The sequence below is a fragment of the Stegodyphus dumicola genome, chromosome 7 (assembly GCF_044657685.1).
Source record: "Stegodyphus dumicola isolate Sdum_Otavi_A_Nest chromosome 7, ASM4465768v1".
Classification (NCBI taxonomy): domain Eukaryota; kingdom Metazoa; phylum Arthropoda; class Arachnida; order Araneae; family Eresidae; genus Stegodyphus; species Stegodyphus dumicola.
The window spans coordinates 146,507,469-146,534,901 of NC_140774.1; the positions used below are offsets into that span (position 1 = coordinate 146,507,469).

Here is a 27,433-nt window from a genome sequence, read left to right on the forward strand (position 1 = left end):
AGTGCAGTTAATTACATTGTAAATGAATTACTTATATTTGAAAAAAATTGAATAATTTATTAACATGGTTAAGTAGAGAAATTGAAGGGTTTCAAAATAAAATGAAAACTCATCCTATGAATAAAATTATATTGGTATACCCCTAATGCACACTATTTGGATATTATATTCTGAACAATCTGCTTTCTTGTGTCTGTTGTAAATGAATGGTTTTCAAATAGTCTCTATTATACTGCATGCATTGTTAAAATTGCGTCCTGAAGCTTTCTATGAGATAGCAACGTCAAGACGTAATGAGGAATATTACGTTTTCAATCTCCTGGGTCTTTGAGTCCTTGAAGTATTGCTGGCTTGCATTTGTACATAACTCCTTTCAAATGGATCATGCTGAACATCATATCTCAAGTAGAACCTTCAGGGCATGGAGTGACAATTGCAGGCTTAAGAGATCCTCAACCCTCCAACATGACCAAGATATTAGAAATGACATCAACCTCAAATATGAGACTCTCAAAATTTCCAAAAAGCCTTACATTATTCTGTGCCCTCTCCCCCAAACAAAAATTTATTTAAATCTCTTACAGTCTTGTACCAAGAATGATCCCACCGCAATAATCAAAGAAAAGGGTGACCATACCATTGAGGAACTCACGACCTTAACTCAAGATCAGACGATCGCCTATACAGACAGCTCTTCCGACTCCAATCTGAACAGAGGAGGAGCGGGAGTCTTTTTCATCGGATCAGACGGAGTGCAGAAATGCCACAGTATTCCTGTTGGGAATTCGCCTTCAACTATAAATGCGAGCTCTTCGCCATCAAAAGTGTTCTGGAGATTTACCTCTCTAAAGAAGACCCGGGTTCCAAGGGCATCATTATCATCTCTGATTACAGATCAACATTGCAAGCGATCCAGAAGGGCAATTGTCAACTCAGTTATCAGATCATTGAGCTCAGAAACAAAATCATTGCTGCCCAAAGATCCTGCATCTTACAATGTATACCGGCTCATGTAAATATTTTTGGTAATGAGAAGGCCGATTAGCTTGCAAAGGCATCCCGTGATTCTCCTCAGCCATCTAACTGCCTAACCCTCGTTTATGCCAATGCAGTTAGTTGCCAGCCAAAGACTAATCGGTCAAGTTAAAGGAAACTCCATCCCGGAATTGAACTGTGACAGAGCCATACCGACTATCATAACTAGACTTAGGACAAATCACTGAGATGAGGATTTCTGCAGACGGACAGCGTAGTTACACCAACATTTGTCCTCATTGCCCAGATGACATCCCACTGTCTCGCCATCACATCTTCAGCTGCCCAACAATCCAGGCCAGACTCTTTAACATAGGCTTTGAAGACCCTGTAAACTTACTTTATACTGATAGAGCTGCGGAGGTTGCAAAAGCTGTCTTTGACAGCTTCGAAGCTATATAATTGCACTTTGTCATAGACACGACATCATCATCAGAGTTTCCAAAGGAGAGCATCAAAAGGAGCAATGTACAGTGAATATGTAAGACAGATTAGATCTCAAAAATCGGGAAATCACATGTTCCAGAAACCAAGTACCTATAGCAGCCATGTTCACACATATTGTTGAGCTAAAATCTGATCAAACCCTGGCCCATGACCTGGCTTCATAGGAGCTTTCATGGCATTTGCCATGTCCAATGCGGGTACGAGCCAATTTAACTTAAAAACTTCCTTCACAAAGGCATACCTCCCTTTAGACAAATAGCCTTTGTGTGCTTTATTATAATCCAATTACCCCAACGTACTATGTTCGACAGAACAGGAATAAGTGTACGGAACATCAGTATTTTACCATATGGTAATATAGGTACCATCCCGCGATGCTACTGCTCCATTGGAACATCCCACAGAGGCTCCATGCTAGTCTTTTAAGACATTTTCTTGCAGTTATTATTTATACTAAGATAAAAACTTTGTTTTCTAACAGTTATTGCTCATAAATACCTTGGTCTAGTTCCGAAAGGTACTTGACAAAGTTATTGATGAAATTTCGGAGATTAAAAGGTAGTGAAACTTTGGAGTTTTTATAAAACGTATTCGAAATTCAAGTTCATTCGTAGTTGGTTGTTACACTGGGATGTGCTTTTATTCATATATATATGAGAGGCAGTGCTCCTTCGGCGCAAATATAATTTTTCTAGGAACAGATATTTCTCTTCTAGTAATAGATGGGTAAGCGGTCGTGTCTAGATAAGATTTGGTTTAAACGGAAGGTAATGAGACATCTCTTCGGTTAATTCCATGGACTAATTCGCATGTCCTCTTGTCTTGAGGTACATTTCTTTGAAATAGAGGTCGAATGCCAGAAAATGATTCAGATGTTTGTAAGTTCATACTGTCTGTGTGGCATGGAATACTGACGAGCGAAAAGTCCTGTCAAGTGAACTAGTAGCAGGAGAAGAGGGTTGGAAAACCCTCTGATCCATCACCCCAGGTGTCTTCATGTAGAAACAGATTGTTTTTATATAAAAATATAGTATTATTCATTTAATAATAAGTAATTTCAGTAATAGAGTACCACTGTTATATTTTGTAAATCATTTTGTGTATTATTTTTATGTACATGTTATTTTACTAAATAATAATTATGTGTTGTATTAAATAAAATCTAAGAGTGTAACAGAAATATTAAAGTATTTGAAATATATGTACTTTGATTAATCTAGTATTGATTATTGAGTTTAATGTTTTCTTTCACAACTATCTGTTTGTATTTAATCTTAAATTTTGCATTTATTTGTAGATAGTATATTTATTGCGTTAATTGTTTCATACTATTATCAGTGTAAATTAAGGATATTTGCTTCCTTCTGTAATATTATTTTCCTTGCAAATCGTTTATATATATCTAATTATATTTACGATAAGGAGTAGATGCGTTTAAGATTTAAACATTTTATTTAAAAGTGAAACTTGCTCCATTTGTATCAAGTGTAGATGCTGTGAAACAAAGTTATGTATATGTTACCGTGAAAGACCGAAACTGGAGAATGTCGACACATACCAAATACATCGGTGAAAGACCGAATTTTGGTTATATTCTTATATATTCGTACCATCACCGGTATACGTTAACAAGCACAGATATTCTCTGGTGTAGGTTGAAATGAGAAGTCGAGAAGACGGACAGAAAAGCATGTGAAAGCAAGAGACTCTTGGGCAATTCAAAGTGTTACAACAATTTGAATTACTTTAAATTACCGCAATAAATAAGATCGTATAAAGTCAATCACAAGTAAGTTTTTTTATTGGAGTTGTTTGCTTTTGTCATTTAGAATATACTGCTCCTTTTAGTTCAACCGTTTATTTACATGTGCTGTTACTTTCTCCTGATTTGACATATATCATAATATGTTTTAATTTAATAATATCATTTTAAAACATAACAAAAATAGTTTTATTCAACATTCACCATCAGTGCATGGTGAATGCCGGCACTTACCGGTGTAAGTGAGAGATAAGGGAATTTAGCATATATTTTGGACATACATCAAGCGACTATGCGAATGTTGATATTCACCAGAGAATGTCGACATTCTCCAGATTTTCGTCTTTTATGGTAACATATCTCTACATATAATAAAAGAAAGAGTGTCTGTGTCGTTCGTTCTTGCTGTCTTTCGTTCGTGCTTGGTCTTTCGTTCGTGCTGTGCCTGAGCTAATAGATCCAGGGCTACGAAGAGCTAATAGACCCAGGGCTACGAAATTTGGTACATTGGTGCATCTAGACAAGAGCCAGTGCACCTCGAAGCAATTTTTTCAAAATTCGAATCAGATTTTTGTATCTTTTTTGATGAAATCGTGTCATTTTAAATAGATTCATTCTTTTAGAAATGCGGTTTTGGTAACAGTTTTTGATTCAATGCTTTGTGTACTGGACTGCTTACTATTGAAAATATGAGATTTTAGCAACAGTTTTTCATTCATTACGTTGGATACTGGACTGCTGACTTTTTCTCTTGAAGATATGAATTTATTGCTTATTTTATTGTAATTCTTATATTATGCTTTAATCATATAAAAGTTTTGCAATTTCGTTTTTAGGAAACAACGTTCTTAACTTCCATTATACCATTTGAATTCTTAAGGTTTTGCAACGGGAAGTTGGTTAATTTATTTAATAGGATAATTAATATTTGTATTAAGGGATATTGCTTATTTCGTTGCGGTTTATATATATATATATATATAATACGTTCTTATTGAAATTTGTGGGTTTTTTCCTTTTGGTTTGTTTTTGTTTCTCTTTTTATAAAGTTGTTCTGCAGAGTAAAATTCTGTGTAGTTTTAAAATTTAATGTTTTGTGTTCCCTTTAGGCATTTTCCCGGTACATTAAAAAGCCATACAAAGGCAGGCCGCATAGCGGCTAGTACAAGTATAAATGTAGTTATTTTATAAGCAACTGAAATCAGCATCCAAATTTGGAGGGCCGTACCATGGGTAACTAACTATAGCTATTGTTGTATTTATTCAGAATTACAGTTTTTCTATAGACACTTATTTTATTTAAACTGCTAATGAAACGAATTGCAACGTGTCAATGACAGCATATTTCATGTTCCTAAGCATAATTTATATCATGTTCTATTAATCTATGTTATGAATTTGCAATGTGAATCCTTAACAATATCCAACATATAATAGCTGTAAATGCTAGGTTAAATTAGGTCATAACAAGCAACTATAATTAATATCCTAGCATTGAAAATGTACAGCATTATTATATGTAAAAATACATTCGTAAAACTGTACGTACCTGTTTAACTTTGCAGAATTATTTAAAATGCCACCTGGCTTGATGCCTGTACTCACGGATAGGCCAAGCAGGTAGCAGATGATATTTGCCAAGATGACAAGTACACCGACGGGCTTATCACGTCCTAAGGTCAGTGGTCAACCTGGTAGATTTTCCGGGTATTCTTCATCAAAATTGCGGGAGGAACTGCTCCATTAGTGAGGTAGGTTTGGTTTGGTTTATTTAATTATGGCAAAGCACACTAGGGTTATCTAGCAGAGGGAAGGGATGCCTTCATAGAGGACTTTCTAAAGGCAACTGGCTCGTATACACGTTACACATGGGCAAAACCACGAAAACGCCCATGCAGCCAGCCCGTTCGCGGGATTCGAACCTCAGACCGAACTACCAGTGTTCAGAGACTTTACCGCTCGGCCGCTGGTGGGACTAGTGTGGTAGAACTATACCTGTACGACCAATGGTGAAATGTAATTTTGGTGTTTCGCATACATCTACCTCTACCTTGCCTGTTTTGGTGTACAGAATTCCATTATTTCTGCTTAATTTAATGCATTTTAATTTTTTCTTTTCTTTCTATTTTTTTCCTCTAGACGATATATATACATTTTTATGTGGCTATTTTCTGTTCTTAACTTCAGAATCAAGTGTAGTACGTAGCTGTGTCTTTAAAAAGGAAGTCGGCCTCTTCGCTTTCGTCATTCTCTGCTTTTACTTTCATTCAACTAAGAAAAATTTCAGTTCGGCTTTTTTTTTCGGAATAAATGAAAGATATCTTGGGCTATTAGAGAAGGGTGCTGAAAGTTTGCTATTGTACGTAACGAAGACAGAAATTCTAAACTGGATCATAAGCTGAGTGAATTTATTATTAATTGCAATTTCTATTGCCTTTTTAATAGGTAAAATGACAGCTTGGAAAACTATATTTTAAAAACATTGGTATTTTTAGATGGTCGGTACCAGCGTATTTTTAAATTTTTTGCTTTGAAGAAAATACAAGATATTTCCAGATTTTCATCTAATTTTGATCCATCTGTATATGCTATTGGATCGTACTGATATCTATAGAGGCTTTAAAAAAAATTTTTTTTTAAAGAAATTTTGAAAGAGATTGGGAATTCAAATTTATTCTGATATGATGCTGGTCCGTGTAATGTTTTGGTTTTAAACTCTTCTAGCTCCAATATAAGATATTGTCACACAATGCAGCATTACAAAGTGGTGCGGAAACATTTTGTTGCACTCAGGAGAAAAAGATCGTTGAATGACACAAAGCTATAGCTTCTTCCTTTCTGTCATAAGGATAGCTCAGATAGTAGTAACATTCAACAATTATCTAACACGGTGTTGAACAGGAGCTTCTGGTTATGAGGATTTATTTTCTAATCATACCTCCTCGTTCTTCTTATGTAGTTACCATGTCAACATCGAGCGCCTAGCTTGGTTAAACGCAAAGTTGTGAGAGTGTTGTGTCTCCACATAACTGAGTATCACCAAAGAATTATGTCAAGAATTTCTAACCGCATTTTAAACTTGAAAATGATTTGTATTTAATAAATCGCTGATGAAGATCGCTTGAGGTTAAATGCAGCATCTGAAAAGCATTATTTGCTATTACTGGCACAAACAAATAATTGCACAACCATTAGATTGAACCCCTCTGTAGCCACATGTATTCAAATAATTCATAAACAGTACTATTAGGAGCCTTGAAACTCACTTACGTACTTTTGCGCGATTACAAAAATTTGGTTACGGATATGACTCCCCTAGAGCAACTGTTTCTTACTCTTTCTTCCCAAAACAGTAGTGGCTGTATGTTATAGACTCTCCTCAGAAGAATGACTTATATAAACTAGGATTATCCTAATCAAAACTAGTTAAAACTAGGATTGGATCGGTCCATGAAGTCTTCGGTCCGACCCTCTTGGCTTCATTTACACGAGGAAGACGATCCCTTTCTAAATGCTGTCCTCTAGATTTCGCAGAAATCGGAATTCAGCAGAGTGGTGTTCTTATCTTTAGTTGATAGTGTGCAGTAAATATACTTGGTAGACAGTGTCATATTGTTCGATTATTAAACGATTAAGAAAAGCAAGTGAATGCTATATGTTAAAGGAATGACTTCTGGATGACTTTCTAAGAGAAGTTAGGTCCTTTTCTCATTACGCATGAAGAAAACTACCATGTCGTATTATCGAAGGATTCAGTTCCAGTAGAGTATGCATAAACCGTTCAATCAGATTTTCTTGTGCTTCCTAAAGTCAGTGAAGAGTAGTTACCATTGAGGAGAGAGAAGTATGTATCAATTTTCGTTTTTCGTAAATACCTGACACAAACTGTCTTCTTTCACTTTGTTTATACGTTTACAATTTCTTTTGCCAAGTTCCATAAATAATCCTCTGGAGACAATCTGTATGCTAGAACTAAACTTGACAAAATACACGCGATAATTCTATGTCAGAAAAGTAAATATTTTTATTGAAACTGTTTTTAAAAATAATCTCTTCTAAACGTATACACTTGCTCATATTACACTTTGCCTTGATTTATGTTAAGGCATTTTTGGAATTGTCAGTAGACGATTAAGCTATGGTGGCAGTTATCTGTTTGCATATGCTATAAAAATATTAGCTATATCTCTTTAATTCTTGCGCGTACAAATATGGGTTAATTGCAAACCTGAGGGAGGAAAAGATATTCTTGTTACTAACTTTATGAGGATGGAAAAGGGATATTAACTATGGTAAGTCAATATTTTCACGTCACGGAGAGCTAGGACTTAGTTTTCAAAAGGATTTCAGGATTTCAGGATTTCAAAAGTTCGGAAGGATAAAAATATTGAACAACACAGCGTTAAGGGAATACTTACTTCGCCGAATCATATGCCATTTTTCTTTTGCAGGAAGCCATTGCATGTACGACCAGCATATCCTTGTGATGACTGGGATAAGAAGACCCATACTTGCTGGTTAAACAGGCAAATCGGAGTTACTGTTACATTCAGTCTTATGTTGGAGAACGAAGTAGCCTATGATCCCAAAATAGTCTGGAAGCAGGAATTATATACATGGAAATCTGGTACAATGAAAGAAATAATTATAGATCCAGGTACAGTCACTGGTTTTCCCTAAGAATAGTAATTAATGACATTTTAAACATTCTCAGAAACAGAATAACTAAATAGAATTCGTTTGAGACAAATATCTATGACGCGTAAATTAGATAAAGCTTTTTTTATCAACACAGAAACTAGAAAATTCAGTCAAAAGAAAATTCCAGAATCCATTTGTCCCTGAGGTGGCCGCAGGCCAAGGCTTGACCACGGGAAAAGAGTACCTGGACGTAACCCTAACTCTGAGTTTTGATAAACAGAAGTTTCTGACTATTCAGAACATAGTTCATAGGCGATTTTATATCAGAGAGTCACGTGATGCCATTGAAGTGGGAGATATGCAAAGCGCATGAAAACTTAGCTATAGATGGAAGAAAGAGCACCAGAGTTAGCAGGCTTTCGGATAGGGGCAGGAAAGACTCTCTCAGAGACGTGCAATTTGGAAAAATAAGCCGTAAAACGGGAAAAAGACGAGAGAGAATTGCAGATTGAATTACTAGTGTACTAAATAAATGTAAAACTCGGAGATTGGCGCCGGGGCGTCATCTTTTGATTACACTCACACAGTCGTAACCTAAAGGTGGAATTGAATTATTGTTGAATTTAAAAGTATCGCTTAAAATTCTTTTGGCACTTTTGACCATAAATATGGGAATGGGTTTAACACCCGTTTCTCGTGAATCGCTTTGTTCCTAAGGAGCCAACGTGATTGTGTTAGTTATCATAGAGTAGTATTTTGGATTGTCTAAACTAGATTCACATTAGAAGTGCATGCAAATCTCCAAATAGAACAGGCGTATGTGATAATTGGTCTAGTGAAGTAAGATTGATTGAACCTTTGCCTTTATGGTGTAATTAGAAGCACACTCGTCTAGTAATCGAGAGATCCAGTGTTCAGCGAGGACACGGCTTATTTTTCATGTCTCCTGTTGAAAAAAAAAAAAAAAAAGAAGAAGTTAATGACTCTACTAGGTTATAATGTAAATATCAAGTCAAATGAAGGCGCATTATGAGTTATAATATTTAAAATTATTCTTTCTGCTATCAGATTGCTGTCATGTTCTTTCCTTTACATTTTCCTGAAAAACAATCGATAGCAATATTATATCTTTGGCCCTATTTTATCAACCGGAAATAGAATAGAACATCACTGCATATAATTTATGCAATATTTTGGAACACCATGTATATTTGAAGATCTCTCTCTCTCTGTATATATATACATATATCATTATCATAATAAGGGTATTGTTTCTGCAAAATCTTTCAAATCTGAATAGTTCCTTTTAATCCTCTGAGCGTTATGAGCGGTTTTATCCGGTCATCAGAATTTTTGCTACTTGGCATATATTAGCTTATAATTTAAAATACTTTGCTTTCTTATTTTCTTTAATGAAAATATCATCTTAAATACCGGTTTAAATACCGGTTTTCATGACGGATCTAAATTCCTGCGGCACTCCGGGTAAGCGTACATTCATCGACGAGGTGCCTGGCGTCCCCAAACATGTCACCTATTAAGCATTTATCGTTATTGTGTAGATGGAACCGATTAAAATGAGCCAGGAAACGCCCATGATTAGCCAGTATCTGATTTATATCAACATTATTTATAATATTCATCTTCTTGTTTTAACTTTATATTTTTTACTTTTACAGCATCTCCTCAACACACGTGCAGATGTTTAAAGTAATACATCAAGTAGAACGTGCAGATGTTTAAAGTAATATGCATCAAGTTAGAACGATAGTCCTCCAAAATGAGAGCTGAGGTACTCTGGGGAAGAATTTGCGTGTCCAAAGACAGTAAGGAGGCATTGAGAAACATTTATACACGAAAAATGTGCCTGGAAAATTTTCTCGTTCAAACATTTTTAAACATTTAACTATCCACTTGTTTATATAAGTATTGCACTAAAGCATCTTCACACAAACACTGTCAAATCATTGATCTTTCCTACAAGTTGGTCTTGTATGTAAGTTCTGATTTTATTCCAGAAGACTATATAAAATGTAAGCTATATTTTCTGAGCAAAATTCTGAAAACCTGACCACCAGTCCTTATTTGTAATGATATCTGGTCTGCTCAAAACATGTTTTTTCAATACACGCTGCTAAGGATGAGATAGCAGTAATTTCTAAACGCTTTGTCAAGATCATCATTTTAAAAACTTTGATAATTATTTAATTATTACCAGTTTTGTCTCTAAATTCAATAAATAGTTTCAATTAATCGCCCGATTCAGTACAAATATAATCAATGCTTAAATATTTCATTGTGTATTCAGTCAGTTCCTAAGTATTATATTAAGAAACATCTATATGCATAATATATCATTGTAGCAAGCCTCAGATGGAAGATGACCATAAAAGACTTCGAAAGGAGGTAATAATTAAATTGGTTGGGAATTAAGAGTTGGAAATACCACAATGTTATTTATTTCCGTTCAAAATGTATGTTGCTTTTGCAATGAGAACTATACTTATTCACAACTTTCTGCAGAAAATTCATTGTGGAACATGGTGATAGGAAGCGAAGGTCGGGAGCTTCGAATCAGCCCTGTGACAGAAATAGATTTTGATTTGAACCGGTTTTCTGCTACTGTCTTCAGAGCAAATCCCACAACAGAACATCCCATGAAAAGCTTGGGCAAAATTTACTTCAGAATCCGCACTATACCTATAGGTGAGATTGCGTAACATTCATTTTTGAACGACTCTAAGCGAATGTTTAAGGAAACTATAACGTTTTTATGTAATTATTAAAAAATATCAGATTGTTGATATAGGAAATTAGAAGTAAATGATTCAGATTCCACAGCCGTTTCTCATTTAACAGAGTATAAATGGTTAGCCAGTTAACGATTTTTTTTTACTTCTATTGCTAATTTATATGTTTCCTATTCATATGAACATAAAATCTTTATTTATTTTCTAAAAATATTAGCATGGTGCTGGAAACAATAGCTGGTTTTTAAACCAAACTGTCAATATGTTTAAGCAAATTCAATAAAATCGTTCGTATTTATGTCATTTCTATATTATTACTTATTCTGTTGTTTGAAATTCTGATAATATTCTAAAATAATATATGTGAGCCCTAAGATATTATTATTTTTAGTCCAAAACTAAAACCATCACTTTATAGTTTAAAGACTATTACGATGCTAAACGTTATATTTTACTTTTTACAAAGAAACCTGTTGGACTTCTTGATGCCAGGTTCTAATACAAAGTGTGATATTTCGTAATCGCTTACAATTTCGAGAACAAGGCGCGTGAGCCCGCAATATTTGCAACCCTAGATTAGCAAACTTAATATATCTCGAAAGTCTGCAGCATTCTATCGTCAACAAATCCTATGCCAGTCTTATTTTGCAAATTTGATTTTATATATTGTTAGCGAATTCATGCCACGTTTTTTAATCACTTGTTATAAGACCCATGACAATTGGTCGCATTTTGTTTGGTCTTATATTTTCGAGAAAAACTGACCCAATAGGGCGGGAATAATTCCTGTCAATACGTATTCGAATCATGTCGTCCTTTGATTACTTCTCTAGCTCTTCCGTTACTAAAATTTGTGTCACAACATTAATCGCATAACACACTTATTACTTCGTAGAGACATTAGGTATTTTTTAAGAGGCAAGATGAAGAATTAGCAACGCCTTCGCCGGGAATCAAATCGGGAACCTCTGGAATACGCGCCCAGCATGCAGACCCCTACACCACGATGACAAGTCAAGAAGGCGAGAGAAATGCCTTATATACTTCCCCTTTTAATGGACGAATGGGGTTTTTAGGGGCCCCAACCCCCAAATCCTGGGTATGAAGAAACATCATCCAACACCCTTTTATTTCGGGCACCACTGTAGAGACATTTTATTTTTTTAGAAGCAGGCAAGATGAAAAATTAGGAACGCCTTCCCCGGAAATCGAACCGCGGACCTCTGGAATACGCCCGCAGCATGCAGACTACTACACCACGAAGGCATGCGGAGAAGGCGGGAGAAATAACTTATAACTTAAATCACCACTTTTTGGCAGCTCTGTATCACACTACTTAAGCCACAGGCGCTGAATTATGACAATTATGCAACCTATCAAGAATATCACACAACGGCGTTGTAATGTATGTAATGTACTCACATAAATACTGCGTTTGTCACTCTATGGCTGCAAGTACTGCGTGTGATGCGCCCCCTATACGCCCGGTTCTGGGGTTGCCGGTGATTGCAAAACGTTACACGTTGCATCTGTCGCATCGTACACATGCTTGATGACCCCTGAAAGTTGCATAATGATTATCATCATTAAAAATGTAGCTTCCGTTGTTAGTAAATTTAATTTAAAACCTTATAATTTAAAATGAACTGTTTTATATTTTATTTTGCACTCCTTTGTACGTGTTATTTTGTGCAATTTACACTCATGTCCATAAATTAAGGATAATGCAAAATCAGGCAAAGGAAGAGTTAGAAGCAAAACAAATTTGACTTATTTTTAAAGCTTATTTCTTAAACAAAAGGTAAGGATAAAAAAAAGATGCTATATGTTTGATATAATTAAAAAAATTAGCGATTTTTTCTCCCTGGAGCAAATTACAAAAAAAAACCTATTTACAAAAAACCAATATTACATGGTTGGTATGAGTGTTAATACATTGTATGTCTCCCAGACGATGCAATACAGTCCGTACAACTCCTAGGCAGGCTGAGTATCAAATTATCGATCTGATCTCGGGGGATATTACACCACTCAAAAAGCAATGCTCTCCGCATGTAGGAGGAGGTTGACGGGCTTCAGTTCGTCGGCCAAGCATGTTCCACACGTGCTCTACTGGATTCAAGTCCGGTGAGAATGCTGGCCAGTCCATACGGGTCATATCCTCCGATTGAAGGCATTCGCTTACGATGTTTGCACGGTGAGGACGGGCGTTGTCATCCATAAACATAAATTGTGCGCCAATGGCGCCCCGAAACAAACGTACATGTTGTTCCAGAATGACGTCCCGATAGATTTGGCTTGTCATGGTTCCAATTTGAACATGCAGGTCAGTTCTGGAACCCAGAATAATTCCACCCCAAACGAGCACTCCTGCACCACCGTAACGGTGTCGTTCAATGATGTTTTCTTGGTGGTAAGGGGTACCCGGAGCTCTCCATATGAACGTCCGGAGAGAATCAGACTGCATGCTAAACCTGGACTCGTCGGAAATCATCACACAAGCCCACTGTTGCAGTGTCCACAATGCATGCTCTCTACTCCAGGCTAACCGCAGGCGACAGTGAGTTGCAGTAATTGGAACGTATCTGACAGGTCTACGAGCATATAGACCAATCTGCCCTAAGCGTCTGTACACGGTCTGCCTTGAAATTGTCGTACCAGTGGCTGAAGAGAGTTGACGAGACAGGTCTGAGGCTGTGCTCCGCCTGTTTCTTTTGGTAGTAACTGCCAAATACCGGTCCTCATTCGGCGTTGTCACTCTGGGGCGACCTGTGCTGTAACGTCTACTCACATTACCATCATCTTGGAATCGTTTCCAAAGCCTGGAGATGACACTCTGGGCAATTCCAAGTTCGTCTGATGCTTCCAATTGGGTACGCCCACATTCCAGACGGCCGATAATTCTACCACGTAAAAAATCATCCAAATGCGTCCTTTGTGTCATAACTATTCGGTTGTTGCACTGAAATGCTTATAAAGCGCCTGCGAACAATTTTGCTTCTTTGCCTGTACTCCTTATATATCACTCTCTTACACTCTCGTCATTGTGACGTACCATCGGTGTCATCTGGTTACTTCCTGAAATTTGCATATGATTTTTGAAGATGTGTGTAGTGATTTTACAGGTGATATATTTATTTTAGAGTTCGATTTCCGCGTGACTCCGAATTATCCTTAATTTATGGACATGAGTGTATTAAAGAAAGAAAGCTACTATCTCTGAACATTGGAAAAATATTCTAGTATGTTAAATCTAACATGAGATTATAATCTCATTAAATTTAAATAAAATTTAATCTTCAGTGAAATTAAAATTTTCTTTGATTTTGGTAAATCGGATTTTAAACATGACTTAAAATCATGAAGTTACTAAAAATGGTTAATGTTTAAAATTTTTGTTATAAAAATTCGTCATAGCAACTGCATGATCAACTAATTTCTAAGAATAAAACTCAGTTTTTTAAAAAAACCCTTTAAAATTTGAATAATGTTAGTAATATCAGTGTTACAAATTTCGAAGAAAACATTCATTGGAACGAGCGTTTCTCTCTATGCATTTATGTACGATGGCATCAAGATCAAAATGTTGCCATGATTAGTTTGATCATTGAACAATGATTTGTGGAGAGGAAAACTCAAAACTACACAAAAAATAAATATTAAGGACCATCCTGAGCATGTACTCCAGTGACCGGACATACCTCGGACATATCATCTGTGTCAAAGGCACAGATCCATAAAAAGTGTCGTCAATTAAAGATGAAAAAACCCCGGAAATAGGAGGTTTGTGAGGAACTATCCTTCCGTTCCGAGACCCCTTCACAAACTAATAGTGAGTAAGGAAACGCTTTTGTGGACAAAAAATGTGATTATGCATTTTACAAACTGAAGGTGTCTTTAACATTTGCGAAAATCCTGATATATCCTAGCTTGACAAACCATTTGTTCTTGACAAGGATGTGGACAATGAGAGTGTAGATGCTGTTTTGTCCCAATAATAAACAGTCGAGAACGTGTCATAGCATACTGGAGCAAGTCTCTATCTAAACATGAGAGGAATTATTATGTCACCAGGAAAGAGTTGCTCGCTAAAGCCATAGTATCATTCCACCATTAGCTCTATGGCAGAAATTTCCTGCTCCGCACAGAAAATGCCTATTTGACCTGGCTGCTAAATTTCCAGAATTCCGAAGGCCAAATAGCCAGATGGATACAGAGAAAGCGTATTGCATCACTATTCCTTATCTAAACGATAGTGACACGGAGAGACCGATGCGATCTGGTTAATCCGGTTTCACGTCATGTTAGCATTTTAACGGCGTCTGACCCAAACTTATGGAGTGACGAAGAAGTCAGGGAAGACCAGTTAGAAGACAGCCACTTTTACCAGTAAAGCTAACGAACACTTTATAGTTTTATAACAAAGGCTGACTTGCAAAAGTGGTAGTAATTGTCCAATGCCTATATGAGTCGTAAAGGGCCGAAGAAACGCATCCGAGGTGAGCTGTAATGTTACATTGTAAGATCGCGTTTTGAACGCATCACCCGTGACATCCTGGGACCTTTGATATGAGCTGTTCATGACAACTGTTTGTTTGTTTTTTGTACGTGTGCGCGCAAGTTCGTGTGCTATAAAAAAAGGTCCTATTTTAGAAGCATTCTTTTTCCAATAATTATGTTTTATATAATTTTAAGAAAAATATCCTTGCTTTCTTACCTCAAAAATCACAAAAATCATCAGTTGATATAAATCATGTAATTTTTTAATTTATCTGTGTGAAATATTGCGCGAATATTTGTGTAATATGATGTTTTCTTATGTCGAGAATTCGTAAAGTTAGTTTTTAAGAAAGGATGTGATTCGGTACTGCGTTATATAAACAGAAAGACTAACACAACTAGCTTAGTGCTTAGTGTTTTAATAAGATCCATTCATTTGATATAAATACATATTGTAACTTTTTCATTCAGTTCAAATTCATTCATTCATTCGTTTCATTTCAAATATTTGTTATAGATATGGGCTTCGTTTATCCAGGAGAAACTCTGACCATAAACATACACAGTACTGGTAGCTTTCCCATCGAATCAGTAATTTACAAGTGGCATCTTGAGAGTTATGGTGAAGATGCAACTTTGCCTAGTAATATGAGGTGCAGCACCTCTTGCAGCTCAATTACTATAATGGAACTGCGAAAAGAACAAGAAGGTATTTTGGGTTGTTCCGTCTACAGTAATTTGGGAATTTTCATTAGCAAGAAAAGATTCCTTATACATGAAATCAGCAAGAGTAAGCTCTGTCAATATATTATTTGTAAAATTGTTTCTTTTTTTATAATATACATACGTATTAATTTGATTAACCAATATCGCTGCTTGGGAACAATATATTTATTTCAATTACTACGCATTTCTAAAATAAATTGTTTCAGAATACAAATATACAATAGTATACAGTGTTCCTCGTTGCATTCAGTCGAATTACTCATGTGTTAAGTATATCCAAGTTATAATAAAAGATTCAGTAGAATTAACACTTGATGAGATGACGTCATTTTAACATTTAATAGAAATCTAATCTAACTATAGAGTTAGTAAGATAAACGTAGTTCCGAGATTGCAGTTTTTGGAATTATAAGATCTGAAGCTCTTTTGGTAAGTTTTTAACGCAAACGAACAGGGTCATGTACCACCAACACATTCAGTTTTGAAGCTTTTATGTGCACATCATTGATAATTACATATAAGGAAAAGGATTTCAAGGTGCAAAATTATTGCTGTAAAAGGATGCCGCCCAGCCGGCTATAATAGTTAGTGACGTTGACTGTTTTGTCGATGGGACTGGGTTCAAATTCCGAAAACGGAATGGATGTTTGTAAGAAATTGTAAGTGTATGGTATCTGTGCGGAAAGGAGGCATTCTGAATACATGGGGAACCTAAAATTCTCTTGAAAGGTTATCACATCTAGCGACGGTCCCTGCTAGACAGGACTTTTCTGATAAACGAGATTCTGGTAGTATTAGCTTAAACTGGAGTTGTTTCCAGAATAAATAGCTCTGCTGGAAGCGAAGTCCCGCCTAGCTACGGAAACGATGTCCCGGCTATACGGGATATTTTGAAATTTCGCCCAAAATTTCGTCTGCAGCTCTGTCCCGGGTACAGATCAACCAATCAAACGAAAGTTATGCTTCTAAAGTATCACGGGTAATTTCCAATACGGCGATAGCTGAAGTAGTAAGATCGTGGACGGTAGAAATAGAAGCCGATTCTATTGAGTAAATACGTACACAAAAGAGAGGATAGCGATGTTCAGGACTTAATTTCTTCTGTTTCCGCTGCACTTTTAAACGTGCAGAAAGTGGAAAATAATACTAAAATCCTGTTTGGAAAATATGTAGCTTTCTCCCTTCTGTATATTACGGACTTCCGCGAAAGAGAGAAGCTAAAATTAAAAACCCAGCAGCTGAGCCTCAAGTTAAAGTTTTCGTCATAGCTGACTTTCTTAATTTCTTTTTTTTTTTTTTTTTTTTTTTTTTTTTTCAAAATATAAAGTACAGTTCTTTTCGTTGTGTAAATCAGATTGGCTTCTATTTCTATATATTTTAATCTATGTAAATTCATTTTACACTTAATTATGCACATGAAGATAAAAAAAAAGAATTCAAGAAGTAATGTTACTGTTAGTCTATATAAGTTTATTTTGTGCATAATTAGGATATACACATTACATTAATAGAAAAATAAGAATTCAGTGAGTAAATAATATTGGATTTCATGTTTTTATTTCGAGGAATATAAAATGTTCAAAGTCACTGATCACATTTGAAAAACTTATTTCAACTGGGTGATTTTTATCTACAAATTACAATAGAGAAAAATTGCAAAAACTGATTATCTAATTCAGCTTTCCTTTCTGTTAGCTAAGTGACTTCGAAAATTGATTGACCATTCTGAGTTATTTAATTTTTACTAGATTACATTATGGCTTAAATATGAGTATAATGTAACAATATAGCAAGTGAAACTGACATATATGAATCTTGCTAAAAGATTCAGAAAAGTATTACAACAAATGCTTTAGGAGTTTTAATGCCAAACAGAATCTGATTTTAAATAACTCATTATTATTAACTGAATGCTTTAAATCAAAACATTTCTTTGTTGTACGCATTTTAAATTTTTTTCTAAGCGATGAAACATACCAGAAGGAAGTTATAAAATTCAGAATATGTGCTATTTTGATAAAGTATTTATGAAAGTGCTGAAACATAGCAACACTCATATGTATCTCATTCATATTACATTCAATCTTCCATAATAACAAACATATTTAAAATGTTAAAAAGAAAATACTGAAATTCTTTCGTAAGAGCGGTCCAGGTCTTTTGGTAACCTAGCTACACAGGTTTCGTGGAAATGCCGGTTCCTAGAAATGTCCCTTTCGACGTCCAGTCCCGCGTAGCAGAAGCGTATGTGATAGGGGTTTAAGAAATAGAGATAGATAGGAGGCCCTCCAGCCGCCCTCTGGGATGTTCTCCCTCAAAAGTGGGGCGGAAGCTTAACAGTTAGCAAGATTTAGCGATACCTAATATATACCTGCGGGAATGCACAGGTATTGGCTTTGTTTCAACCTTCACCGAATGGAAAAGAACGAAAAGATTCTGAAAATATATAAAACAATGAACAAAACAAGGTGCAGAAAAAACGTATTTATTCAACTCTAAAATAATTGTAACAATATTGATTCATTCTTAAATAAGTGATAGTTATATACTTAAATAAATAGCGTTAAGTGGCCATCATTAGGAAGTAAACATGGTGCTTAATATATTGTTACGTTTTTCTTTTTTATCCCACTTCTGACACCAGTTGTTACGTTTTTCTCTAATTCTTCTGACACCAGCTGTTGCGTTATTTTCTTACCTCGCGTTCGTACGGGGTTCGTAGATTTGGAGTGAATAATGACGACACTTTATGAAGTATCGAAACACACTTTATTTGGCCAATGTTAATCAGGACAGCTCTAATAACACTTTTTACAGTCGTCCAAGATCTACTATAAACACGCTGGAACAATCAGCGACACAGCCTTCACACTGTCAGGCAATAACGGTGGAGACAGCTTCCTGCAAAGCAGCCAACTCTGCTTTCCGGAGTACAGCTCCCGACTCTGCTTGGTCGTTCTCGGAACTCCACGTACTTTCGAGACTCTCCACGCTACAACTCGCGATGCACTCGACGACGCACAGAGCACGGCTCCCGACTTTTCGGTTCAGTCGTTTCTTGAGCTCAACACGCTCTCTCGACGATGCACTAACCGCGATACACTAACAGAGTCCTTCGGTGAACTCGACAACCCACTCGGCACTCGCTGCCCGGCTATCAACTCGATCAACTTCGCAGGGATTGACTCGCTAGACGAGACACCAACTCGATACTGACTATCTCGCGCAATAGACGAGGCACTCTCACTCGGCCTCTCGACGAGGCACACTCTCTCTCGCACTCTATACGAGGCACACACTTCCTCTCGATGAATCACACTTGCTGACTGCAGACCAGCACGGTTTATATAGCTTTCGGCTTGTGTTCGGGAACATTCTGGACTAAACCGGTAAGAATTCGTTCCAGAAGGTTCTCCAACCATCCATGGTATATCGACAATTTTGTCACCAAATGTTTACCAAATGGTCGATTTCTCGCCAAATGTGGCAACCCTGCCTTCCCTTGCCATTTTATAAAACTGCTTTGCGGGAAAGTCATCTCACCGCGCCTTTACATTTGGTAACAATATTTACGAAACTTATAATAACAGAAGTTTTGGACTGTTAAGTCACTGGTAATTTGAGCTCAGATCCTTGTATTTGTAGAACTTTTCCTCGAGAGCAACAGCAATCAAAGAATACGGAAAGACAGTTCAATTGAAATTAAAGAGGTACCCACATCTAAATTGTTCTTCAAATTTAAGTTTGGCTTTGGCAAATCCCCGTGGTTATCTCTCAAAGTCACTAACTTCTTTCATTCTACCCCACCTTCTATACCTAAATTCGTTCCAGAATAAATTCGTTCCAGAAAATGTAAGAATTCGTTACAGAAGGTTCTCCAAACATCCATGGTATATCGCCAATTTTGTCGTCAAATGTTTACCAAATAGGCGATTTCTCGCCAAATGTGGCAACTTTGCCATCCCTTGCCATTTTATGGCAACCCTTAAAACTGCTTTGCGGGGAAGCCATCTCACGCGCCTTTACATTTGGTAACAATATTTACGAAACTTATAATAACAGAAGTTTTGGACTGTTAAGTCACTATTAATTTGAGCTCAGATCCTTGTATTTGTAGAACTTTTCCTCGAGAGCAACAGCAATCAAAGAATACGGAAAGACAGTTCAATTGAAATTAAAGAGGTACCCACATCTAAATTGTTCTTCAAATTTAAGTTTGGCTTTGGCAAATCCCCGTAGTTATCTCTCAAAGTCACTAACTTCTTTCATTCTACCCCACCTTCTATACCTAAATTCGTTCCAGAAAATGTAAGAATTCGTTCCAGAAGGTTCTCCAACCATCCATGGTATATCGCCAATTTTGTCGCCAAATGTTTACCAAATGAGCGATTTCTCGCCAAATGTGGCAACTCTGCCTTCCCTTGCCATTTTATGGCAACCCTACAACTGCTTTGCGGGGAAGCCATCTCACCGCGCCTTTACATTTGGTAACAATATTTACGAAACTTATAATAACAGAAGTTTTGGACTGTTAAGTCACTGGTAATTTGAGCTCAGATCCTTGTATTTGTAGAACTTTTCCTCGAGAGCAACAGCAATCAAAGAATACGGAAAGACAGTTCAATTGAAATTAAAGAGGTTCTTCAAATTTAAGTTTGGCTTTGGCAAATCCCCGTGGTTATCTCTCAAAGTCATTAACTTCTTCCATTCTACTCCACTTTCTATACCTTCTTCTACCAAACTTGGAATTATATCAGACAAATACTTATATCCAATGCACTATTAACAGCTCTAATTAGGTCTTTGTTACTCAACATTTACTCGGCATGCTTCATATCTGCAGTTTCCACTGATTCATTTTTCACTTTGACTTTATTGGAGGTTTCGAGCAAGAAAACTGAGCATGTGATCTAAACACTAGGACTTCAACTGGGTATAATGGGGAATATCAATAGATGGAGCACAGCAACTTTTAGCAAGGAAACAGAATAGCCTCACAAACAAAACTAACTTAAACAAAAATTAATTACGCATTACTGTCGTGGTTTTCGCTATGTGTAAAAACATGAACATGAGGTAGACTGGCCCGCGCCGACAGTAAGTGCAAGGTCGTGCGACGTCAAAAAGGCGCCTGGGGATTATTAAAACAAGCAGTTCGTCTCGCTGCCTCTCTGAACAGGAAAATTCTTGTCTTATTTGAAAGCCCCTCCGGGAATCGAATCAGGTAAAACCTGGAAAGCTACTGATTAGGATCTGTACCTAGGCAGTCTCGACCACGGGTGTTTAAAATCAATCTCACAGGACTGGAGTCATCGCTGGTGATGACTGTTTGAGGCTCGGCAGGGACCGTATGTTACTGTCTTGTCCGTTTTGTTGGTTGTGGTGGAGCTATATCGTCAGATATTCATGACTGTGCGAGGCGAAACACCCCCATCGATGAAGATGGCGAATTCAACGAGCCTTTAAACTGCTTGAAGTTCCCCAGTGGGCACCTGGAGCCTCAAAACTGCATATTCATATCCTTCCTTGGTTTCGCCGTGGGGCCGACATCTGTATACCATGACGTAGTTTTAGCAGGCCGGATTGGTGCCCCGGTCTATTTGACAGTGCTTAAGTGAATTCGTTCTGCTGTCCGGAACTAGAGCCCCTGTTGATGGCAGATGTTTTTACCATCCCTCCAACGACGTGGGGACGTGGAATGTGAGTTACTGAGTATTCCTGTCGACTCAGCTTCGTCGGCTCGACCGATAGGTTAGCAGCCTCTTGGGTTGGGGCTTCTAGGGGTTGGGGCGTTTAAATGTGTTAAGGCAGCCTTGAGCTTGCCAGGTCTGTGTGTACCTTCCTCCTAGCACACTGTCTTATTTGACCAAAAGTTATAACCAGCACAGGAGTTCGTCTCTGGTGTTCTCTTCCGTCTATTTGAACGTGAAAATACTTGATGCCGATGGGTATGTAACGGTAGACGCATTCGACAAATTGCTTAATCCTTATTTTGTGTCTACTGTTGCAATGGTAGTAATTTGTGCAACATTTACCTTTTTTGTGATTACTTGTTGTTATTGTTTTTCTACATAAAAAAAGGTGTGTGCAGTTACACATTATGTTAAACTTAGGTTAACTTTTTAATTCGGAAAAGCAACGATTTGAGCATAATTATTCGAAAACTGTTTACCTCTCATGTTTGAACCGTTGTCATATTTTTGGACGCGTAAATTACTAATACCTAAACCATTTTCCTTTCTTAATTAAGATACATCATGCAAATTGTTATCTGCTCTTGAAGGCTGGCATCAGGGGTATAATCAAGTAAAATAGAAAAATGCTTTGCCTGTTTGACCTTATTTACAATAATTTGATCCGCTAATAAGATAATTGTTGAATTTTATCTCCAAGGTAATGAAGCATATTTTTTAGTTTGAATTTGATTAATATATACAGATATGACAGAGTCAAATTTTGTGATCTTTTCTACACACTTTAGAAAAATATTATTTCTTTCGAATAATTTGTTACTGGAACTACGGAAGGCTAACTTTTGTTTGGCTAAAAACTGATTGGTATAGATAATTCTGTCAATAACATTGCGCCAATGCTTATGCTATTTTTTTAATAAGTTCTGAAATTCCGAATTAACAGGCTTATTCTTTCGTAATCGTTCTCAGAAATCGGATTAATGCTTACGCTTCGTTGCGGCTGGGATCACGTAGTGGGGAGACGGCGCTAAACCAATTAATCAAATGGTAAACGTCTTCCCCGTTCCTAAATCCTAAATCCTAACGCTTCGTTGTTTGACAAGATTCGACAAAAGTACATCTAAAAATATTTACGTTCATTTTTGTCCTTTTACAACTGAAACTCGAAACTAGGTTTTGTAAATATTCAGGACCATTTGCTGTTAAGGCTTAAACTTGGGATGGCAATAATGGACTTGGGCAATGCCGGCAATAATGGACTTGGGCCATCAGGCACAGGCAAATGCGTATCTACTGCAGATACTGTAGGTTTCAATAGTATTTCTGCTGCTTTTCTCGACCGGCTGCATTGAAGTTAAAGGTAATTTCCGGGTGAAAACAGTAGAAGTAAAAATAAAAGTAGAAAATAACTATTATAAGGACTATTGCGTAAAACACTTCTTAAAAACACTCGGAAAGTCACTGTTGGAAATATTTTACCTTACTTCTGAAAAAGTGAGTATATCTTAAGCCATTGCTTGGAAAATATATGAACTATTAGATCAATACCAAATAATTCAAGGATATGGGGGTACTCTTTTGTTTATTAAAGTAAATAAGTTAAATTTAAAAGTATGTATTTAAGACTAATGAAATAAAGAAACATTTTCCTTCGGTTTTCCGTATAGCTAACAATCGGATATAGGGCAGTTTTTGATTTCAGGATACCTTGTATATTTTTACTTAACTTCAAATCTCAAAAAGGTATACTTTAAATTCAGTGGTACTCCGTAAATATGCCAATCCTTTCTTCTCGGAAGATAATTTTTAGTTTAATAAACAAATGGTTCATGTAAAAGAAACATTTTTGGAGTAATTATGCTCAAATCGTTGCTTTTCTGAATTAAAAAGCTAACCTAAGTTTAACATAATATGTAACTGCACTTACTTTTTTTTTTTTTTTTTTTTTTTTTTACGTAGAATAACAATAACAACAAGCAATCACCAAAAAAAAGTCACAAAAAAGATTAATGTTGCACAAATTACTACGATTGCAACTGTAGACACAAAATAAGGACTAAGCAATTTGTCGAACGCGTCTACGGCGCCCTCTGTACCCTTACATACGCATCGGCATCACGTATTTTGTTCACATATATTTACAAGATCAGAAAAGTCATGTCAAAAACTGAAAAAATCATTAATTGATAAAAATAAAAGCGATATAAATAGTATAAATCTTATGCATGAGCTGCAGTTTTTGCAAACTTTTGGAGAAATGTAGCACCGCCGGTTGAAACTCTACGCTATATCGTTGTCAAGAACATAGCGGTGTGCAGAAAAGAATTTTGGATATCCCTAGATATCTGCGCCAGAGCATTTTTTGTGCGCCATTGTAATCACACTTTGAACCTTGTCGTAAACTGCGCTGCGAACAACAATTTATTCAGTGCAAGCTTATTGGATATGTATATTGTTTTTAATTTTAAGATAATATCTAGTCTTCAGCAGTATATTTAATATCCAATGCGTTTAGTACGAGTATTATTTCGCTTCGCTTGCAGTATGACTTTTTTTATATATATTTTTTATTATAACATATTTTTTGTTGTTGACTATTTCACTTGCGTGACCTATAGTCAGCCCAAGCCCACGAAATTCCTCGTGGCAAGGAGCGCAAGATACGCCTGTCGTTGGCTTGAGCACATTACAGGTGACAGTTCGATTTAGCTCAGTTTCTCCCCCAATTTTGATGGAGAGCACCCTGGGGGGGGAGGGACCAAGCGTCTCTCAACCCTCTTCCCCTACCACCAACCTTTCGAGAGGACGTTCGCCTCGCATATTTAGAGTGCCCCCTGCCTCACGGACACTATACATTTACAAACATCCACGTCTTCTCCGGGATTCGAGCCCGGGTCCTACGGCACAGCAGTCAGCAACGCTAACCACTATACCGGTTGGGCGGCTTTTTATAACATAAATGTATGTATAATTCTTCAATAAATATGTCTGAGTGTGGGTTTTAATAAAAGCACAAAGTGTTTGCATATTTAGACAAAAGATAAAATGTAATTTTTTTTTGTAATTTTTTATAATATCATTTTAATAATGCTTCATTTTAAATGTTAACCATAAGCAATGTCCCTTTAATATCGTCACTACATAAAGGCACTCGCTAGACATTCGCACGACGGCGCCGATTAGGCTTGGCGCGGGCCTGCTAGTAATACAGTTAAATAGAGCTCTTTTGCATTAATTAACTAACTAGCTTAACCATTTTGCATATACTTAACAAAAATAAAATCCAGAAATTTCAAACATCATAGAAATTTTATACAATACAAATTTACAATACAAATTTGAATTTATTTGAAAAATATTCATTTGTTGTTATATCTTTGTAGATAGTGATGTACTGATGGCAACATCAAATAGAAGCCATCAGTTTCAGAACAAAATTAAACAGTATCATCAAAACATGCTAAACCGAAAAAAGAGGCAAACTGGTACAGAAGATATTTTTCAAGGAATGGTAGCAGAAACAGGACAGAAAGGATTTCCAAATTCTGAAACATACACAAATCCGCAGAACATTTATAATGAAGAAAATGCTAATATTGAGCACAGAACAGAACTCCTATTGGCGTCAGAGCTTCAACCTTATATTACTGCTAACGCTTCTATGGAGGAACTTTCAAATGCAGATATTTCTGTGCAAAACAAAGAGCAAGAAGATTGGTACAGTCCTGAAAATGGGCAGAACTCTCGCATGCTGAGTAATATAAATGAAGAAAATATAGAGAATGTGCTTGTTGAAAACAATGAACAATCTGAAGATAAAACGATGCACGGTCAGTCATACAAAACTCCTGCCACTTTAAACAGCATTTATGAAAATGCTGCAGATGAAAATATTCAGCAAAATAACCAGCAAGATTTAGAAGCAGGCAATAACCAGATTAATAGAATTCCACAGAAACTGCCACTATATAATGATTATAGCAACTTAAACATACAAATACCATCAAAATATACGTATTATAAACCTAAAAAATTATCAGATTATCGTTTTCCAAATAATGAAGATACGGATATGCAAGAAGGTGATCAGAAAATCTCATTCGATCAAGGCCAAGATGACAGAAATTTGATGTCTAATAACGGAGCAAGGAAAGAACCTGGCTATCGCTTTCCAAATAATGAAGATGTAAATATTCAGGCAGATGTTGAGCAGAAACTGCTACCATATAATGATTATAGCAACTTAAATATACAAATGCCGTCAAACTATATGTATGGCAAGTCTAAAAAAATATCAGATTATCGTTTTCCAAACAATGAAGATAGGGATATTCAAGAAGGTAATCAGAAAATCTCATTCGATCAACACCAAAATGGTAGAAATTTGATGACTAACGGAGCAAGAAAAGAATCTGGCTATCGCTTTCCAAACAGTGAAGATGTAAATATTGAGGCAGATGTTGAACAAAAGAGTGCATACAGTCAAAGCCACACTGAGAGAGATTCGGTGAATAAGCCAAAAAAAGTACCAAGCTACAGTTTTCCAAATAGCGAAGATTTTAAAGTGGAGGAAAAAGGTAATCATGAGTATAGTTTTAGGCAGGGTTTACCTGAACAAGATTTCCTGCTTAAGTATGAACCAAGACAGCTAACGAATAATCATATTACTGATAATGATGGAATGATCTCTCAAGTTGAAGCTGGTCAAAAGACTATATTGAGACAAAATCAAAATGAGGAAATTTTTGAAGATATGGATGAGCCAAACAAAATGCAATCTCTCTCCAAGGAAATTATAAAAGAAAAATACCGTGCGGAAGAGAAAGTATCCCAAATCATAGCCTCATGTCACAGAAATACACAGTGTAGTAATTACGCCATTTGCGTACGGAAACCTCATAGACTTGGACATTGCAAATGTGCTCCAAAGTACCATGGTAATGGGATTTTTTGTTGGGAAGACATTGAAATCAAGAATTTACAATTGTTCACTGCAGAAAAATAAATTAAAGACTGCAAACGTGTTTAGACCATGCGTCCAGAAGCTACTAAAGAATGTATTGTTAAGCAGATCAAATATACTTCATATATAAAGTTTACGATGCTACATAGATGCTTCATACCATGTAACGATGCTTCATATATAAAGTTTACGATGCATTTAGATTGCATTTATGTTTTCTTTCTATTCTTACATCTAATTTTCAATTATATTTTTGTAGGGGGTGTCAAATTAATAAAATATTAAAATATTCCAGTTTTTCTTTCTTTAAATATTTTGTTTTTCTCAGTCAGTTTTTTTCATAATATTGTAAACATCTGAAATTCATTATGGCGTGAACGCACAGCTGCCAACCTTGAAAAATGAAAAACTGAGAGGTTCTTGTGCGAAAACTGGAAGTTTTGAAGAGGTTTGCACGCTGTACGCGATGTCACTTCAAACGAATAACAAATTGGTTTCAATTCACTTTATAATGCAAGTTCCAGGTGGCTGAACTATTTATAATGTGATTTTGGATATAAAATATGTTAATAGTATTTAATTAGGTAATCTAAGTTTTATGTCTTTGGCCACTTTCATTTTGTAATTTCTTATGCATTTATACTGAGAAAATCCTGAGTAGAGAAGGAATATCTATCAAAGTAGTTTTAAAAGCGATAAAAGAATTAACAATTAAGTCGCATACTATTGTTCAGATAAATTTAGTAATGTGCCATTTACTGATGTAAAAATTAATTAAATACAAATATTAACTGATTACACACTGTTTTTTTTTTTTTTTTTTTTTTTTTTATGAAAATTTTAAATTCCTTGTGCACCATATAGTATTACACAAGGCTTACAGAGATAAGTAAAAAAAAAAAAAAAAAAATACAAC

The 27,433-nt window shown here is 36.1% G+C and overlaps 1 protein-coding gene across 1 annotated transcript; it reads left to right on the forward strand.

Annotated features, from left to right (window-relative positions):
* Nucleotides 1-377: 377 nt before the first annotated feature.
* Nucleotides 378-26,782, forward strand: LOC118197753 (uncharacterized). The gene is made up of 5 exons (XM_085821439.1): nt 378-1,012; nt 7,696-7,901; nt 10,409-10,591; nt 15,653-15,925; nt 24,938-26,782. The coding sequence occupies exons 1-5, from the start codon at nt 378-380 to the stop codon at nt 26,557-26,559; spliced, it is 2,919 nt and encodes a 972-aa protein (XP_085677565.1). The 3' UTR covers nt 26,560-26,782.
* Nucleotides 26,783-27,433: the final 651 nt, after the last annotated feature.

Coding starts and splice junctions, on each gene's coding strand:
- LOC118197753 (XM_085821439.1), top strand. CDS start 378: ATGGATCATGCTGAACATCATATCTCAAGTAGAACCTTCAGGGCATGG. Junction 7,902..10,408: donor AGAAATAATTATAGATCCAG/GTACAGTCACTG, acceptor AACTTTCTGCAG/AAAATTCATTGTGGAACATG. Junction 15,926..24,937: donor TATACATGAAATCAGCAAGA/GTAAGCTCTGTC, acceptor ATATCTTTGTAG/ATAGTGATGTACTGATGGCA.